At 51.3% G+C, this 18476-nt stretch overlaps 1 protein-coding gene and 1 long non-coding RNA gene across 2 annotated transcripts; one reads left to right on the plus strand and one right to left on the minus strand.

The window, feature by feature from the left end:
- Window positions 1–188: 188 nt before the first annotated feature.
- On the minus strand, window positions 189–8606 carry LOC137214845 (cytoplasmic tRNA 2-thiolation protein 1). The gene is made up of 3 exons (XM_067719178.1): window positions 8473–8606; window positions 6535–7078; window positions 189–5094 (listed from the first exon to the last, which is right to left on the minus strand). Exons 2-3 carry the CDS (start codon window positions 7040–7042, stop codon window positions 4559–4561), a joined length of 1044 nt encoding a protein of 347 aa, XP_067575279.1. The 5' UTR covers window positions 7043–7078; window positions 8473–8606; the 3' UTR covers window positions 189–4558.
- Window positions 8587–13182, plus strand: LOC137214930 (uncharacterized). Its single transcript, XR_010939089.1, has 2 exons — window positions 8587–8800; window positions 11991–13182. It is a non-coding gene; the product is annotated as an uncharacterized lncRNA (long non-coding RNA).
- Window positions 13183–18476: the final 5294 nt, after the last annotated feature.

An 18476-nucleotide genomic window follows, 5' to 3' on the forward strand; every position in this document is an offset into this window, starting at 1 on the left:
AGAGCCCAAGAGCCACAACTACTGAGCCCACGTGCCACAACTACTGAAGCCTGTGCACCTAGAGCCCGTGCTCCGCAACAAGAGAAGCCACCACAATGAGAAGCCCGCGCACCACAACAAAGAGTAGCCCCCGCTCGTCGCAACTAGAGAAAGCCCGCGTGCAGCAACGAAGACCCAACGCAGCCAAATAAATTAAATAAATAAATTTATATATAAAAAAGACCAATTACCTTCCAAAGAAGAGCAGTTTGACTTACTTATCAAGTAGCACCATGGAGAGCAGAAGAAAGCAAATACTGTCTTGAAATATAATTTTATAACCTATACTCTGTAAAGATGATTCAAAAATGAGGAAGCAGTACAATTTAGAACAAATACACGAGAGGTTCTCTACCGGTAGAATAACAATAGAAGATAGTTTAAAAATTCCTGACAGTAGGGATTTCCCCAGAGGTCCAGTGGTTAAGACTCTGCCTCCCAATGCAGGGGGCATGGGTTCAATCCCTGGTCAGGGAACTAAGACCCCACATGCTGTGGGGTGCGACCAAAAACTCAAAAAGATTTCCTGACAATAACAACAGCTAAGTCCAAAGCTGGGGGAGGGGGGAGGTAAGTGGACTTTACATTTCCTAATATCTGCAGATTATCCAGGAGGAGATAGAGGTTTTCATTTACTTTAGTAGGTTAATTATGCATGCAGGAATTTTATGGTAATGACGACAAGAATAGAATCAGAATGTATGACTTACAAACTAGAAGTCTTTAAAAGTATCCTACAAGAACGTAGTAAATCAAAAGAAGACAAGAATGGAGAGATAAAATAATGTGAAATTGGTGGCACATATAGAAGATAAAATGTAACGTGGGGTACCTACATTGACGATACTGGATAAATGCTTCCGTTAAAAACAGAGCGTCAGCCTGGATTCTTATTCCAAGTGTATGCTCTTTACAATATATGCGTCTAAATTATAAGGATAGAGAAGGTCAAATGTAAAAGCAGACAAAATTAGATACTATGATAACATTAATTAAAAAAGAAAGCCTTCCAAAGCCCCTCCGACTTAGGTGCCCTGCTGGCCTGAGGCTCAGGACCTTGTTGTGTCTGTGGACTGGGGTCCTTGACGGAGTTGGGGTTTTCCTGAACTCGGTGCCCAGCTATGATCCAGAACCATGGACAGCGTCAACCGTTCAGCTAGGACTTCCCCGGGGTCTGGCAGGGTGGTTGGAGTGCCCCCTGGGGGCAGATCCCTGACCTGTCTCAATTGCAGAGGAAAGAGGGCTGGAGGAATGGGAGTCGTGACATTCTGTCCCTCAGGACAGAGGTGCTTATCAGGGGACAGGCAACTCCTCAGTCTCCCCTGAAAACCTCCTCATCCTAGGGAAGAGGGGACTTAGCTTCAGAGACACAATGCATTTCTCACAGTTCTTTGCCCCTCGGGGCTGACTCTACCCCCTGCAGAAAATCTTCCCTGTGTCAGATTCCTCCCCTTTCTCCCCTCACTTTCCAGTAGGTTGCTAGTTTGTTCTTGTTTTTAATTCCTTTCTCATACTGTCATGGAACTCTGGATGACGGAGAACGTGGTTTATGACCATTTTCTAAGCCTGGTGCTCTGCCATGTCCTGATTCAGCTCAAATAAAGGAATCAGAAGTCTGGTTTAGCTGATGGGTCACAGAAATAAATTCTAAGTTTTCCTTATTCTCCATGAACGGTAAATTTTCAGATTGGGGAAAGGATCTTGTGGCCTCAGTGGAACACAGCATGGAGAGAGTTATCATGAAGTGCAGAGGAAGCCAGGCGAGGTCTGGAAAAAGTAATAGTGTGGTAAGGAGAGGAAGCTTCGATAGATACCATAAGGAGGGCAGACTTTCTGAGGCTGGAGGGCTTGTACAGAAGTTAGAACTCATTCTGCAGGTGTGAGTGCAGGGCTCATGGGAAACCTGGGAATGGACTGAGAGCCACATGCAAATCCAGTGGCTTTCTAAACTGAAATTGACACCAGAAACCTGCACATCACGCCCAGTTCTGGGTCTGGACCCAGCACCCCAGCTCCGTTTCAGCCTCTGACCAGAAGGAGCCCCTTGCAGGTGAGTTTGAGGTCAGCCATCCCTTGTTGAAGCTTCTTGTGTGATCAGGCCTGGGCTAAGAGCCAGGACTGAGAAGATTCTGTTTCAGGTAGGTCCTGTGCCCCCCACACTCCCCTGCTCTGAGAGAATTTGAGGAGAGCAGCGAGAGACCACAGTCCCTCCATTTTCTGAAGGGGATGGAGATGGACACTTGGGGGAGGCAACATGAGTGGAGAGTTGGATGGAAGGAACCACCTTGACAGGTTATCATCAGACCTGGGATGAGAAGAGCTCAGCCTTTACTTCCCTGGTCATCACTGGGGAGAAGGGGAGCTCCTGAAAGAGGGAGGAGTGGGGGCAGTCCAGTCCAGAAAGAGTCTCTGGATGACTGCTGCTTCTGAAGCTGCCCTTGATCTCCAGATAGAAGGAACTGATCTGGTGGTGTCAGTCATCCCAGACTTGCCCCATCCAAGTCCAAGCTGCTGCCACTTCCCTGGCTGTGAGTGTGCAGGGTAAGTGGTCTGCAACACGTGACTCTATCTTCTGATTTATGGAAGGGGCCAACATAGACCACGATCCTCCTATGCCCACAAACAGACCAGGTCAAAAGCTGCAAGGGACGATCAAGGACCGTGGGCCTTTTCCATCTCTTTGAGAAGCTCCTCCTATGACTGCTCTGTGAGCAACAGAGATGCCAGGATGGGGGCAAGCAGGACACTGGGAGATGGCGTGAGGTTCATCCCAGTGTCATACTTTTCTGAGCTCCTGTTCTCTCTGTCCCGCCCCAGTGTTGACCCAGACACCTGACATCTATATCCTGGGGACCCTGGAATCTGGGCACAAGAGAATCCTGACGGGGTAGGGCACCCAACAACTGGCAAGGGGTGTCTCTGAGTCACCCTCCCCCCAACACACACCTTATGGTCGTGAAGATGCAGAAGCTCTGCGTCCTTGCACCTTCTCCACCACAAAATGCTCAGGTGGACTCAGATCCACTTCATGGCTGCTGGTTCTGGGAAGGAGACAGCCTCACCTAGATGGGAGGAATCAGGGAGGCTTCTGGGAGTCCCCTGGAGGATGTGAGCCAGAAGATGGGAAAGGAGGGCACTCCTGACAAGGGACCAGCCCAGCAAAGCTCGGAGGTGGGACCGAGGACACCAAGTCTCCCCAGGGGTCAGGCAAGAGGTTTCTGAGCCTCACACCTGTCTGGACTGGCAGGGAGGCAACCCTGCAACCCAGAGCCCCCTGGTGGCCAAACTTTAATACGAACAACCAAGTCGGACACCATTACCAAATACTCACAACAGTGCTTCGCTAGGAGGCTTTGATTCCATTTTCAGTGGAGGAAATGGAAGACCAGAGAGGTTAAGTCACTGACCCAGGCTCACCCAGCTTTGCCTCTAGAATCTGAGGTCTGGGGAGCTCACCCAGCGGCTCCCCACCCATCACACAGAGATTGGGGGTAAGGACTAAATCCACTGTCTTGAGGAGCCCTAGACAGCCCTGGGTGTAAGCCCCTAGTTGGGGCTCCAGCGAGGTGACCTCAGGCTAGTTGGCCTCAGGCTGTAACAGGGAAGAGTCAATCCTGACTACGTGTGGGATCTGTTTCTTTTACTTTAACCTTTGCTTTCCGCCCCCTTTGTTCACTGAAAGGATACTATCTATACATAATGGCCTGCCTCGGGGAACCCTGCCCCTCTGCCGGAATGTTAAACCAAAGTGCCTTTGTTCAGGGAAACATCCGGACCCTGTCCACCTGTGAATGGCTGCAAGAAAGAAGAAATTAACACAACCCCTCCCCGAGGCTGGCCATTCCAGGAGATATTTGCAAAACTTATGGCCTTTTTACTTTATTTCCTCATCTTCTCGCCCTCTCTGTGCTGTGAAAGAAACTGGCAACCAAACCCCGAATAAAGTCGTATTCCTTGCCTCAACACTTCCTCTCCGATTTATTGGCCTGTGGTGCGGGGAGCAGAGCGAGCTTGGCCTCGGTAACAAGGCTACAGCCAATGAGATCATGCTGGGGATGAAATGAGACGGCCTGCCCTGTGTACAGCGCTCACACAGAAGCATCACGATTGCTGTAACTGACGTGCCCATCACGTTACATGGTTTTGCTTATCCCACTGCAGGCAAACATGAAACATGAGGCACACAGTAGGCGCTCAAGAAGGGTTAGGACTATCTGAGCACGCCCAGGGCCCCACAGAGGTACAGGCAAGAGGCCCCCTAATTCCCACTCGCTCAGGAATGCAAAGTTGTACAGTTCTCTCCTCTCTGAGGCCCAGGGGTCCCCCAGACACCCAGGAGTCCTCCGCAGCCCCAGGAGCCCAGAGCCCCAGCTTCTGCAGGACCACAGGTAAGGGGTTCCGACCCCTTCCCAACCTCACACCGAAGCCCGGGCTAAGGTAACTCGGGTTCCTTCACAGTGTCATTTACAGGCGGCCCCGCACTCCCACATCGTCGGATCCCAGCGGAGAACTGGAGTCTCTAGAAGCCGGGGATGGGCTCCGAAGTCGGGGGTCCGGACGGCTGTGGCTCCCGCGGCGACCCCTCCTCGTCCAGCCCCCGGCGGCCCTTGCCGATGGCCAGGCGGGGCCGGCCGCGGTTCAGGCCTTCCAGGAGGGCGCAGGCCTGGCAGAGCGCGCGGCTGGCCAGCGCCCCGCAGCGGGAGCAGGCGCCGGGGGGCGGGGGCCGCGCGGCCGGGGCCAGCGCCAGGCGCTCGGCCGAGTGCACGAGGTCCAGCACCGCCGACGGCCGCGCCGCCTCCAGCAGCTTGAGCAGGTCGCGCGCGTGGCCGCGGAAGGCCTCGGGCGCGTACACGCACTCCTCGGAGAAGTAGTCCAGGCGGCGGAAGTGCGCGTACAGCACCACCTCCTTCTGCGAGGCCAGCTGCAGCGGGCGGCAGCGCGGCAGGGCGCCCCCCTCGCCCGGAGAGCCCAGGCCCCCGCCGCGCGCCAGCCGGCCCGCGTCGCCCCGCAGGAAGTTCATGAGCACCGTCTCCGCCATGTCGTCGGCGTTGTGTCCTGGGGGAGAGACGCGAGCCGGTGAGGAGGGGGCGCGGGGGCCGGCGGGTCCGCGGGAGGAGACCCCGCGGTACCGTGGGCGGCCAGGGGGAGGCTGCGGGTGAACCCCGCGAGAAAGGAGAGGGGAACACACCAGGCTCCCGTGGAGCAACTTGGGATGCCCTCATTTGCCCCCCTCTTATTGCAAACCAGGCTCTGTGCTCGGTGCCCTTTCAGGTAGTGAGTAACACTGCTTTACGCTGCAGATATAATTTCAGTCTAGTGAAGTGTACTTCAGACCGCACAGACATCAAAATGGCATTTGATGGAGATGCTCAAGTGGGCTGTTGACACAGGTGCCTCTGGGAATGCAGATTATGGTATTTAGAAGGACCAGGGAGAAAGCAAGTGCATAGTTACACGACAGTCACCATAAATTTGAAGCTGAATCTCTGCTTATTCTGCAACTTGTCACCTTATACTTGGGTCTATAGGAAAGCACCGGTCTTACGGCTTCTCAAGTCGGCCATACTTTCCCTCCTCAGGGCCTTTGCATAAGCTGTTTCCTCTGCTCAGAACCTCTCCCACCCCCGTTTTGCCCTTCACCTAGTTACCCACTCGGCTTCAGGTCTCCGCTCACTCAGGAAACGCTTCCTTAATCCCCACGTTTCTCCCTTCACTAGGTCCTCCTGTGTCATTTTCCTTAGTGGCACAGGAAATAATTATAATCAGGTTATAATTACGTATGTGAGAAACGGACAGGAGCAGAGACTGTGTTGTGCATCATCATAACGGCAAACATTTATATGTTTACCGTTTCTCAGTGTCTTGTCTAAGTGCGTCATACGTAATTCCCATAATTCATCCAATTCCCAGTAACTCTACGACCTAGATAGTATTAATATCCCTATTATATAAAAGAGGAAACCAAGGTTAGGTAGTTTGTTCTAGGCTATATAGCTTGCATCTGGCACACAATAAATGGTCAACAATTATTTGTTTAAGTAATGATTGGTACAGAGAAAGTGTTATCAAAGAGGAGAAGCGAATAGAGAAAAGGACACAGTTGCGTTCAGACTAGATGCTTCTGATGGGAGATGCCCCTTCATACCCCTCCTTTTGTGACAAGGGACACAATGTCATAAAAAAAAAGTGCAGAGAACCACAGCCCTAGCCCCTAGAGAGTACCCTACCACCCCTCTATTTGCCAGCGTGTGTGTACAAAGATGATGGCAGTGACTCAAAAGCTTACCATGCCCAATCTAAGGACATGCACATACTATGAACCTTCAGTGTGCATGCACAGCCCCTCCTCCTTTTTTAGCGTCTCCAATTAGGATACACGCAGTCTCCTTTACGACCTCTGGGGCATGCGCCTCAGTGGACTTACAGTGTCTGCCCCTCGCCCGCGCATGCGCCCGTTCCTCCCACCGCGCCCCTCTGTGCCGCGCCTGCGCTCACCCGTCACGACGTGCGTGGCTCCCACGCGGCGCGCCCCTTCCTCTAGCGCCCGGCGTCGCAGCACCCCGCAGAAGGTGCAACAGGAGCGGCTGCGGCCGGAGCCGGCCGTGCTGCGGGCCACGGCGTCCATCGTCCAGCCCCCGAAGAGCTCTGCGTAGGCCACGACGGTGAGCGGGAGCTCCCAGCGTGCTGCTTGCCGCCGCACGGCCGCCAGCGCCGCGTCCCGGTAGCCGCCGATGCCCTCGTCCACGGCCACGAGGTGCAGCGAGATGCCCAGGCGCGGGGCCAGCTCGCGCAGCACGTGCGCCAGCACAGTGGAGTCCTTGCCGCCCGAGGCGCCCACGGCCACCACGGCGCCGGGCGGCAGCAGGCGGCCCGCGACCACCGTGTGCAGCACCTCGGCCTCGAAGGCGGCACAGAAGCAGGTGGTGCACAGCGCCTGGCCCGAGCGCGGACGGCGGAGGGCGGCTCGCGCCTTGTGGCAGGAGGCGCACTGCGGGGCGGGCATCGCGGGGTCCTGGCGAGGCGGGAGGGTTGGCTTCTCCTGGATGGGTGGAGAGGGGAGGCGGGTTACACGTGGATTCCAGATTAAGGGTCGTTGCCTCCCGGCAGAATGCCTAAATAGTGCCCAGAGTAAACCCATTGTCTGGAACAGTCTTCCCTCAGCGCTGTGCAGGCCTGGCACCTTCAAGTCTCAGTTTAAGCTTTCATTCATTTGTTCAACAGATATCCACTCAGTGCCTCCAAAGTGCCCAACATTGGTTAGGCACTGGGGACACAGCAGGGAGTAAAACAGGAAGGGTTGCAGGCACTAAGTTCTAGTGGAGGGGCCGACCCAAAATAGTTTTCAGATATAAATAGGTTACCCTCTGAGCTCAGACCAGAAGGAAGAGAAGGAGTTAGGCATTAGATCAAGGTGGTAAGAATTTTCCGGATAGAGTTAATACCAAATGCAAAGGACCTGAAAGGGCAGGTCCTGTCTGTGTTCTTTTGGGTGGAAGGTGTGTGGGTGGTTCAAGACTGGAGAGGGTCGGGGGCTTGGAGATTGGCAGGGTGAGGAGCTTGGACTTTATTCTGAGTGAAACAGGAACCGTTGGATGGTTTTAAGCTGTATAGTCACAGGATCTAATTTCTATTTTAACAGGATCCCTTGGGCTGCGTGTGAATAGAGGGGTGGAGAGTGGCAAGGACAGACATGGGCAGACCGGTGAGGAGGCTCCTGCAGTGATCCAGGTAAGCAACAGTGGTAGCTCGGAGCAGAGTGGAGACAGTGGAATTGAAGAGAAGTGGTCACATTCTGGATCGCTTCCGGAGACAGAGTAGATGGGACTCTGCCAAGTCTTGGGGGACGGCAGTGGATGAAACAGAGGACTCAGGACAACTCCAACTTTTGTTTTGACTTGAGCACTTGTAAGGGTAGCGGGACCATTTAGTAAAGAGGTGGTGGGGGTTAGGGAAGACTGGGGAAATATTGTAAGAGGAGTAAGCTTATGGCAAAGAATCTGGAATTTCTTTTGGGCATGGCAAGATTTGAGGTCTTTTGCTCTGCAAGTCTTTCCAGAACTCTGGCCTGGGTCTGGCGCCTCCTCTGGGCTTCCACGGCCGTCTGACTCTCACCGAAGGCCAGCCCTGACCACTCTAAGGTTGTAATCAGGACAGAAGAGGGTGCGCTCCTACCGCACCCAGCTTGGGCGGTGGGAACAAGGAGTCAGACCCGGCCGGCAGAGTCCAAAGCGGGTCAGCAGGGACACCAGAGGCTTAGGGCACTCCCGCGTGGAGGGCCGGCGGTAGACCGGCTTTGGGGGGATCACGGAGGGGAGTGCCATCTCCCGAGGGATGCCTACCGAATGCGTGGGAGAGAAATATGGAGACCATCAACTCCTCCACGGCAGCACGACCAAGGGCCGAGATCGACCCGCCGCGGGAGGAGGCACTCACCTGAGTAGAGCCCGCGCCGGACGGTCCAGGCTCAGAGAAAACGCGGAAGCAGGTAAGATAACTACGACTCCCAGAAAGCTTTGGGTCAACCCGCGAATGACTCCCAGGTGCCCGTGCGGCGGTTCGGCCTGGAGCGCTTACGGCTCTCGGACAAGCTGGGCCTACAACTCCCGGCGATCCTCGCGGTGTTGTCTTTCGTTCCCGCCTACGGTTCCCAGAGTGCTCCATGCCAGTGCGGCTCGATTTCCGAGTGCGCCTGCGCAGGAGCTGGTGAGGCGTGTGATTTGGGTGCTGACCTGCGCTGCGCGCTGTGGTTTATTCCACAGATGTATGTTTTTTAGATTTTCTGCTCTTGTGGGAGCATGGTAGAGTTTGTGGTGGGGGTGGAGAGGCGTCAGGGCGGGGTACGAAGGGGATAGGGGTGCGAAAGGGAGAGGTAGAGAGGGCGGTGGACCGGTTTCAAGGATCGGGGATACAGTTTGGGTTCTTGCGCGCGCCCCCACTGACGTGAGAGCGGGTGTGCGCCCCGGCTGAGGACCGCCGTCGTGCGCGCTGGGGCCGTTATGCTTGCGCGGAGCCGAAAAGTAGTGGTTTGCGGTTCTCTACGCGGGTTCGGGGCATAAACGCGGTGAGCAGACATGCGCGCACCTGGCTCAGGAGCCAGTGCTCACGCCTCCTGCCTGGTGGAGTTGAAGGCAGAACTCGGGATGGAGGGCACGTGAGACCCGTAAGACGGAGGGTTCCCCGGGGAACAAGTCCCCCCAAACCAAAAAACGGAGCACCTTCCCAGGAGTCTACCGGAGCCCTGATCCCCAGGTCCAAGCCCTCAGCCCCCTCATTGCCGCCTCTCCTGCATGTTATATTCTGAGATCCTTTTGTCTGTACTCCTGTGAAGCTCTGGAGAGAGTAGTGATGGGGGACATTTGGGTGTCTGGACCTATTTGTTGAAGCCTGGTCGTCGGGTTCACTCATTTGTTAATCATTTCCTGAGGCTTTCTGTGTGCCAGGTCCTATTCTCTGGGACACAGGTGTACCAGGCCTGGTTGGGGAGATAAGGACGACACAGTTTGATGTGGAGGTTCCAGATGTCAGGGGCTGCAGGAGCCCAGAGATCACAGGTGCTGCTAACCAGGGCATGGGGGGTGGGGGCCACTTAATAAGGAGTTGGCACGTGCCAGACACCGGTGCTCTGCACTTCCCTTGCACCATCTCAAGTTCCTCGTCTGTAAAATGGAGGTGATAATCATCGTACCTGCCTTACAGAGTGTGTGTGAAAATAAATGAGTTAACAGCAAAGTGTTTATCGACCAAGCCATAAACTTTTATAATTTTCGTCCATTAAAGTCTCATAACCAGGCATGGCTGCCTTTTCGGGGTTGGGGGGGCTAGGCCTAAGTTTTCTTTTAAAGCAAGCCGTGAGTTGGGAATTTCAAAATCTCAGGCAACCTACAGATAAGCTAAGGCAGTTCTCAGTTGGGTGTGAGTTTATCCCCAAGAGAACATTTGGCAATGTCTGGAGACAGTTTTGATTGTGACGACGGGGGTGCAAGGGGAAGGGTGTGACTGGTATCAGGCAGGCAGAGGCCAGGGATGCTGGTAAGCATACTCTGCACAGGATGGCCTCCCACAGCGAAGAATCACCCGGGCCCCGAATAGCAGTCGTGCCGAGGCTGAGGGGCCCTGGCTTAAGTGGCATTCTGCTGTGCCTGGTTTTCTATCCCCAAATTAGTATACATTCAGGTGTTGCTGTGTTGGTTTTAGTCCCTCGCTATGAAAGTTTCTTTATTTGAGTATTTAAGCGGATCTCCACACCACTCACTCACACATATTGAGTGAGAAGTTAGTTTAAAAAAAAAAAAAGGTTCGTCTTAAACTGGGCTTCAGTGAAAAAAAAGAGGATGTGAAAGCCAGCCTGCCCGCGTCACTCCGTGTGCCACTTGCTTAGTTGTGTGACCTTGAGTAGGTGTCTTAACCTTTCTGGGCTTCCTCTGTTCAGGGGATAATAAGAGCAGCTGTTGGAGGAACTAGATGATTTCATATATGTAAAGCGTTCAAGACAGGGCTTGGTGTTTAGCAAGAGCTGTGAAAAGAGTGGAGGGCAGTGTTCTGGTTCCTTATGTCACTCCCCTGGGGCAGCAGTGGTAACATGTTAACTTAGTTTCTAAGGGGAGAGACTGAGTTGGTGTCGACTGCTTGTCAGTTAGAGGGTGAAGATTGAGTCCCTCAGCCTGGTGTTTGTGACCTGGCCCCTGATGACTTTGCAGCCTCATCTCTCACCCCTGCACCTCTGGCAGGTCCCCACCTTTGCTGGAGAAATAACTTTTTCTGCCAGGTGTTTGCACATGCTCCCTCCCCTTCCTGAAGACCTTCCAACCCTCACTCCTCCTCCCCCGCCACACTGATTCCTGTTTCTCCTCCAGGTAGCCACTTGGATGTACTTCCCCCAGGAAGTCCACAGGATCCCTTCTCCCCTGCCTTGGGTTAACAAGCCACCTCTGGGCTCCCACGCCCCTGGTCCCTTACTTTGTCAGAGGCCCTGTCACCTTGGGTTGTGGCTGCCTCTGTTTCAGCATCTCTTTGGGTTGGGTGCTTTTTCTTTCTTTTTTTTTAAAATTTATTAATTAATTTACTTTTGGCCACGTTGGGTCTTCAGGTGCATGGGCTTCTCATTGCAGTGGCTTCTCTTGCTGCGGAGCACAGGCTCTAGGCGCGTGGACTTCAGTAGTTGTGGCTCGGGGTCTCTAGAGCGCAGGCTCGGTAGTTGTGGCGCACGGGCTTAGTTGCTCCGCGGCGTGTGGGATCTTCCCGGACCAGGACTCAAACACGTTTCCCCTGCGTTGGCAGGCGGATTCTTAACCACTGCGCCACCAGGGAAGTCCCGGGTTGGGTGCTTTTTGAGAAGGGTTTGGTTGGATTTGCATCTGGGTCCCTAGCATCACTGGGCAGAAAGCCTGGAACAGAGCAGGCCAGGTATTCAAGGCCCTTCCTGAGCTGCTCCTAGCCTACCTCTCCTTTCTTGTATCCTCCTGTTATCTGCGCCCCAGTGAACACTCAGCTCGGGCAGGAGACTGCTGCTGTCGGATGTGGTGGTTAAGGATGGAGGTTCAGATCCTCGGATGACCAATCTAGTTGTGTAAATGTGGACAAGTTACGTTTCCTCACCTGTAAGAGATGAAATAGTGCAGTCCAGGAGTAGAGCAGTGGTTCTCAACCTGGATGATTTTTGTCCCCCAGGGGACATTTGGCAGGCAGTTTTAGTTGTCACAACTGGGTTGAGGGGGACTGGCATCCGGTAGGTAGAGGCCAGCAATGTTAGTAGATCTCTAATACACAGGACAGCCTCCCCAGCAGAGAGCTAACCTGCCCAGAATGTCAGTAGTGCTGAGGTTGGGAAGAGGTACACGTTGAGTGCTTAGAACAGTGTTTGGGCCACAGTAAGCACTCCGCAGATATTAGCTACCATTACCGTCACTACCTAAATACACCAAGCTCTCTGTTGCCTCCATCTCTCTGCCCAGAATACCCTTCGCCCACTTTGAATGGGGCTTGAATGCCTACTCATCCTTCAGGACCTAACCAGATATTACCTCTTTGGGGAAGCCTTCCATGAACTCTACCACCCGTGTCCCCCGAAGACGCACCCTCAGTTAAGCGGGGACCCCTGGGAGTCACACACATGAGCCCGGACTCAGATTCATGCTCTTTTCTCACACCTGAGTGACTTTGAGCCTCAGTATCCTTTTCTGTGAAATCAAAGGGTGGCTTTGAGGATGAAATGGACCAGCACCAGGGAAGTGTTTGATTCATGTCAGGACTCCCACTGTGGAATGTATAGTCAATAAAACCTAAAAGCTTACCTTACGTTGGTTTAGGTTGAGGGAAATCGTTAAGAAATACGTTTTTAAATACGTTTTGCTGTGGAAAAAAATAGGAACAAGCAGAATTTTCTCTAGCACCAAGAGAATTAAGAAGAAAAAAGGATGTTATATGCTATATACACGAGGTCCACATGTAATGAATAGACTCAGAAAATGAAAGTAAAAGGATGGAAAAGATACACCAGACAAAGAACTCAGAGAAATCTTTTAGCCACATTAACCACCAACCAAAAGAGATTTTGAGTCAGAAAGCACTCTCAGTAATAAAATGTCATCACAGAGGAAAAAGGAACAACTAGGATGATGAAACAGTTCTAAACTGGGATGCACATAACAGCATAGTCCCGGAAGGAATAAAGCTAAAGTTAACAGGACTGCAGGAAGAAATTGACACATTCCGGAAGCACTGTGACATTTTATTACCTCTCCCTCTCGGTAATTAATCAAGTAGACAAACAATGAAGCTGTGGAAAATTTGAACAAGACCACTAACCAGCTTGAACTCATGGACAGAAATGGGACCGAACGATGTGAGCATACAGGTTTTTGCCAGGCGCACAAGAACTATGTACAGACGTCTGAGGGGTGGCTGTTCAGAATGGTACCCATTGGCCACATGTGGCTAATGAGTATCTGAACTGTGAATAGTCTGAATCGAGCTGTGCTGAAAATGTAAATACTTACCAGATGAGAAGACTTTATGTGAAAAAAATGTGGAATACCTCACTAAAATATTTTATCTGAATTGCATGCTGAAATGGTAATATTTTTATACAGTGGCTTAAGTGTAATATTAAAAAGTAATTGTACTTGTTTATTTTTACTCGACAAATGTGGCTAGTAGGAAATTTTAAATTACATCTGTGACCTGTTATTGTGTTGGATAGCCCTGTTCTGGACTACAAGTAAGTCTTAGCAAATAGCAAAGTCATTCTGCTCTACTCCCCAAGACAAGGGACCTTAACCAAGAAGCTTAATATGTGTACTTATGATGCAGTAAATGAATTTTCCCGTTAGCCTCTGTTTTACGATTTAGAAAATGGCTAAAACACTTTTTCATAAGTCTTGAAACTAGCTAAGATGGAAGAAGTCTGAATGAGTGTGTGTGTGTGGCATATATCATAGTCATCTTAAAACACTTTTGCTTGGGAGACCCCAAAACCATTTTGAAAAGCTTTGTACCACCACCTAACTCATTTTAAGTTGATACCTGAAATTTTTCAACATTAACAAGTTTTTGTTATCGTTACAGGTAGAAACCACACGTTTTATAAGGTGACATGAGATGAGGGTAGGCTGTTCATGGAATAAATATTTCGTGACATGACTCAGATAGGTTTTAATTATCTTAGAGAATAGTGTGCACCAGTTCTAACCAGTTTACCTGGATATTGTATTCAGTGTAACTTGAAAAATTTGTCCCTGAAAACATTCCAGTTAAACTTTTAAAAAAATCAGCTTCACTAATTATAATGCTTTTGGTTGTTCTAAATACAGAACATCCCAACGTGAGCCAAGCTTCACCTTCATCAAAATGAGTAGACTTGAAGCACACGCCACCGCCTCAGGGAGTTCTGTGTGTATACCCCGCTGGGAAGATCGCTACCTTGCTAGCTGAAACAGCTTCCAGATCCCCAAAGACATTTCTTACCTCCTTGGAGGTCAGGGAGTTTAGGGATTGCCTTAGGGCAAAAAGCACAATCTGATCTGGGGCATGTATATCTGAGCCTAACAGATGCAGGCAGAAAGATATTTTTTTGACTGAAAAAAATGGCTTTCATTTTTTTTTTTTTTTTTTGCGGTACGCGGGCCTCTCACTGTTGTGGCCTCTCCCGTTGCGGAGCACAGGCTCCGGACGCGCAGGCTCAGCGGCCATGGCCCACGGGACCAGCTGCTCCGCGGCATGTGGGATCCTCCCGGACCGGGGCACGAACCCGTGTCCCCTGCATCGGCAGGCGGACTCTCAACCACTGCGCCACCAGGGAAGCCCTGGCTTTCATTCTTAAAGAAGACATGTTTCTAATGTGAGATTTTCTTTGGAGAGAGGGGCTTCTCAATGGTTTGCTTTCCACACCTTCCCTCTTGCCTACAAATGAAAGTATAAGATTATTATTAGACCAAACAGTACCGTGTCAGCTGGAAAATGTGGGTGTACACGCTACTAATTTGAATCATGTACCATGCACGAACATTGCTGCTAGTTTAAGACATCAGAATTTTTTCCTGAAATCTTACATAACTTTGAGAAACAAAACATAAAATTGATTTTATCATACCTGGTTTACCTTTCAATGGTAGTGAGATGGAATCTTTTCTGTTTTTTGAGGAAGTAATAAGAACACACCTTTGTGCTTCCACAACTATAGTCACATGACAATACTGCCAAATTCTTTTTTTTTTAATTTTTTAAATTGAAGTATAGTTGATGTACAGGGTTGTGTCAATCTCTGCTGCACAGCAAAGTGACTCAGTTATACACGTATAGACATTCTTTTTTTATATATTCTTTTCCATTATGGTTTATCACAGGATATTGAATATAGTTCCCTGTGCTATACAGTAGGACCTTGTTGTTTATGCGTCCTATATATGATAGTTTATATCTGCTAATACCATATGATATCACTTATATATGGAATCTAAACTATGACACAAACCTATCTACAAAACAGAAGCGGACTCACAGACATACTGAGGACTAGAGTTTGGGATTAGCAAATTCTTTTTTTTTTTTAATGATTATTTATAATTAAACTTACATCATCAAGAGCCCCAAATACAGTAGCACTGTGTCGCACTAAATCATAATCCCTATGGATACAATAGAGATTAATTATAAAAACCAGGAGTAAAAAAACAATCCTTTGAAATCTACATAACTCTCAGGCTCTAGAAGTGCCTCTCACGTACCCTGTGGAATCTGAGGGTCATTTTTACTGGGTTTTCCAAGAGACAAACCACACTTCCAATAGCAGTGGGCTTTCCCTCCCAGCATGAGGAGGACATCTGGGAAGGTGAGTCTGGGTGTCTGAACTCTGAAACCAGCGTGATGTGTAACTAACACACTTGCTCTGTTGGTGGCTCCCCGGAAACGACGGATGCATCCAGCTCCTGCATGAAGAATCAGGCTCCTGAGGGGACACGCCCCACCTGAGGCTCTTCACTCCTCCGAGCTCACTGACGCCCTGCCTCGGAGCGGGAGATATCGCCTTCGAGGCTTTGTTGGCAGCCCCTGTTCACAGAGCAGCTGGCCACTGGCCCGTGTGGCATGATTCAGGCGTGGGCCACACCCGCAGCATCCCCAGCTGGGACATGGGGAATGTCGTGAGCCCTGCTCTTTTCATCCCAGCAAACGCGTCCATAAATGGCTGCTGGGCTGACTCTACCAGGGTATTTCAAAGACTGGTCTTGGTCTCTGAAGGACAGCACCAAATCCGGCTGAAGTTCCTGAGATGTTTTTTTGTTGTTGTTTTTAAAGTCATTTTAGTTATTTATTTATTTGGCTGCATTGGGTCTTCGTTTCTGTGCGAGGGCTTTCTCTGGTTGCGGCGAGCAGGGACCACTCTTCATCGCGGTGCGCGGGCCTCTCACTGTGGCGGCCTCTCCTGTTGTAGAGCACAGTCTCCAGATGCACAGGCTCAGTAGTTGCGGCTCATGGGCCCAGTTGCTCCGCGGCATGTGGGATCCTCCCGGACCGGGGCTCGAACCCGTGTCCCTTGCATCGGCAGGCAGATTCTCAACCACTGCGCCACTAGGGAAGCCCCTGAGATGTTTTTGGCTATTGATTACCTTGTGTGTGTGTGTGTGTGAGCAGGGTGCAGTTCCACCATACACGTGGGGTCTAGTTCTCGTTTTGCCTAAAGGATGGGTGTCTAATTCTAGATGTGCCACTCAAAAGCCTGGATGGTATTCTCTGAAACAGCGGTCCTCTGAAAGCTGCCTTTCCAGCTGAAAGGCTGGGAGAAATTCTACCTGATGCCTGTCCCACGACAGAATCTGCTACCGAGATTGGATTCTTGTTTCCGTAATGCTCTTGTTTCCTTAAGTTGGAGGATTGTCTATCCCTGATCACATCCTGTCTTGCCCCACATTTGAGACTTGGTCCTGAGCCTGCTTCTGTAACGAGATCGTTTTGTAGTTCATCTAAAAGTATACGCGCCAGTTTAGTGACAAGGACGTCAGCCTGTATGTAACTTTTCAGCGCCTTTCGATAAGCTCATTGATGCTTCTATTCACATTCTTCACCTTTGGCTTCAGAATGATCACGGGGACCAGCATGGACCAGTGCAAATCCTACCCATTTCTGTTCATGGGACCCATTTGCTTCCAGCCGACAGGTGTCCCCTGGGATGAACCTGGGGAGCAGAACTTCCCCTGATCCCATTTCATTCTCTACCATCTTTCCGCAAGATCCCCACTTTCCACTTCTTTCCAAGTGTAAATTCAAAACAGGATTCGTCATCCATTAGCTGGGAGCCCTTGAAACACAGAAAGGAAAGGGGAAAAAAACCCCAGGATTTGTTCTTCATGCTACAGCCAGAGGGAAGCCTTCGGTCCATGAATCAGTCCTTGTCATCAGTGAGTCTTTGCGAGAGCAGGCAATGAGAACACTCCCCAGTCCTCCTTAGGGACCAGTGCTGACAGCGACCCAGGTCTCAAGGCCAAGAAGTTTCTTTGGGGAAAGAGAGCGAGGTGGGGGTGGGGGAGAGGGAAGAAGAAGGGGAGGGAGGGAGGGAGGGAGAAACAAAGAGACCAAGGCATTCTACCCCGCTGGGTCACCCTGCATTGCTGAAGAACATACCACATTGCCTGTAGAGCAGTTTAGCAACCTCAGTACTTGACATCCTTGGTTTTATGGGGTGTGGGTGTGGCCATCTTGTAAACCGTAAGATATTCAGGGGCATCCCTGGCCTCTGCTAGCCCACCAGATGCCAGCAGCATCCCCCTACCATTTGTGACAATCAAAAATGTCTCTAGACATTGCCAGATGTCCTCTGCGTGGGGACAGAAACTTCCCCAGTTGCGAACCCTCGCTCCAGAGCAATCTTTTATCTGTGTGACCCAGATCACACCGCTGTCCTGCTCCCCCCTCACCGTGACCTAGAAGAGCCTTTCTTTTTTTAAAATTATTAAATTAATTAATTTTGGGGGCTGCATTGGGTCTTCGTTGCCGTGCATGCAGGCTTTCTCTAGTTGTGGCAGGCAGGGGCTACTCTTCATTGCGGTGCACAGGCTTCTCATTGCGGTGGCTTCTCTTGTTGCGGAGCACGGGCTCTAGCCACGTGTGCTTCAGTAGTTGTGGCACACAGGCTCTAGGCACACGGGCTTCAGTAGTTGTGGCGTGCGGGCTCAGTAGTTGTGGCCTATGGGCTTAGTTGCTCCACAGCATGTGGGATCTTCCCGGACCAGGGCTGGAACCCGTGTCCCCTGCATTGGCAGGCAGATTCTTAAGCACTGCGCCACCAGGGAAGACCACAGAAGAGACTTTCTGATCTAGCTTCAGTCCCCTGCCACTCTTTCCGGTATTCTCCGCCTTCCTGCCTCAGGGCCTTTACACTTGCTGTTCCCTCTGCCAGAGACACTCCCCGTGGCTGCCTCCGCCCCGTCTTCCAGGGCTCAGTTAAATGTTGCCTCGCCAGCCACCAGGGCTGAGGTCACCTCTCTGAATCTTGACTCTCTACTCCCCTTCCTCCTCTCTCTTTCATATATAGGCTTTTATCGCTCTCTGAAATTATCCATTTTCTTGCCTATCTCTTCTACCAGAGTGTAGGTTTCATGGGGGCGGAGGCGGGGGAGGGGTGGAGATTTTTGTTGACTGTCTTCCTGGCTGCTTCATTGGTTCCCGCTGTAACGCCTGGCACAGAGTGGGTGCTTCGTAAACCCGGCTGAATCAATAGGTGAACGCTCAGCTCATGTGCTGGGTGATGCTGGGACCCAGAGAGGAGTCATGCCAAGCTTTGCCCTCCCAGAGCTCCCGGGTGGGTGAGGGAGAGCGAGTGGACTCGGATCTGTCTAGGTCTGCTGACCAGAGCTGTGACAGCAGAGATGCCTGGGACCAGGAGAGGCCAGACAGAGTGTAGACGAGAGTGAAGGACTTGGAGAAGAGTCCCTAGACAAGGAGCTCTT

This window comes from Pseudorca crassidens, chromosome 20 (genome assembly GCF_039906515.1).
Source record: "Pseudorca crassidens isolate mPseCra1 chromosome 20, mPseCra1.hap1, whole genome shotgun sequence".
Lineage (NCBI taxonomy): Eukaryota > Metazoa > Chordata > Mammalia > Artiodactyla > Delphinidae > Pseudorca > Pseudorca crassidens.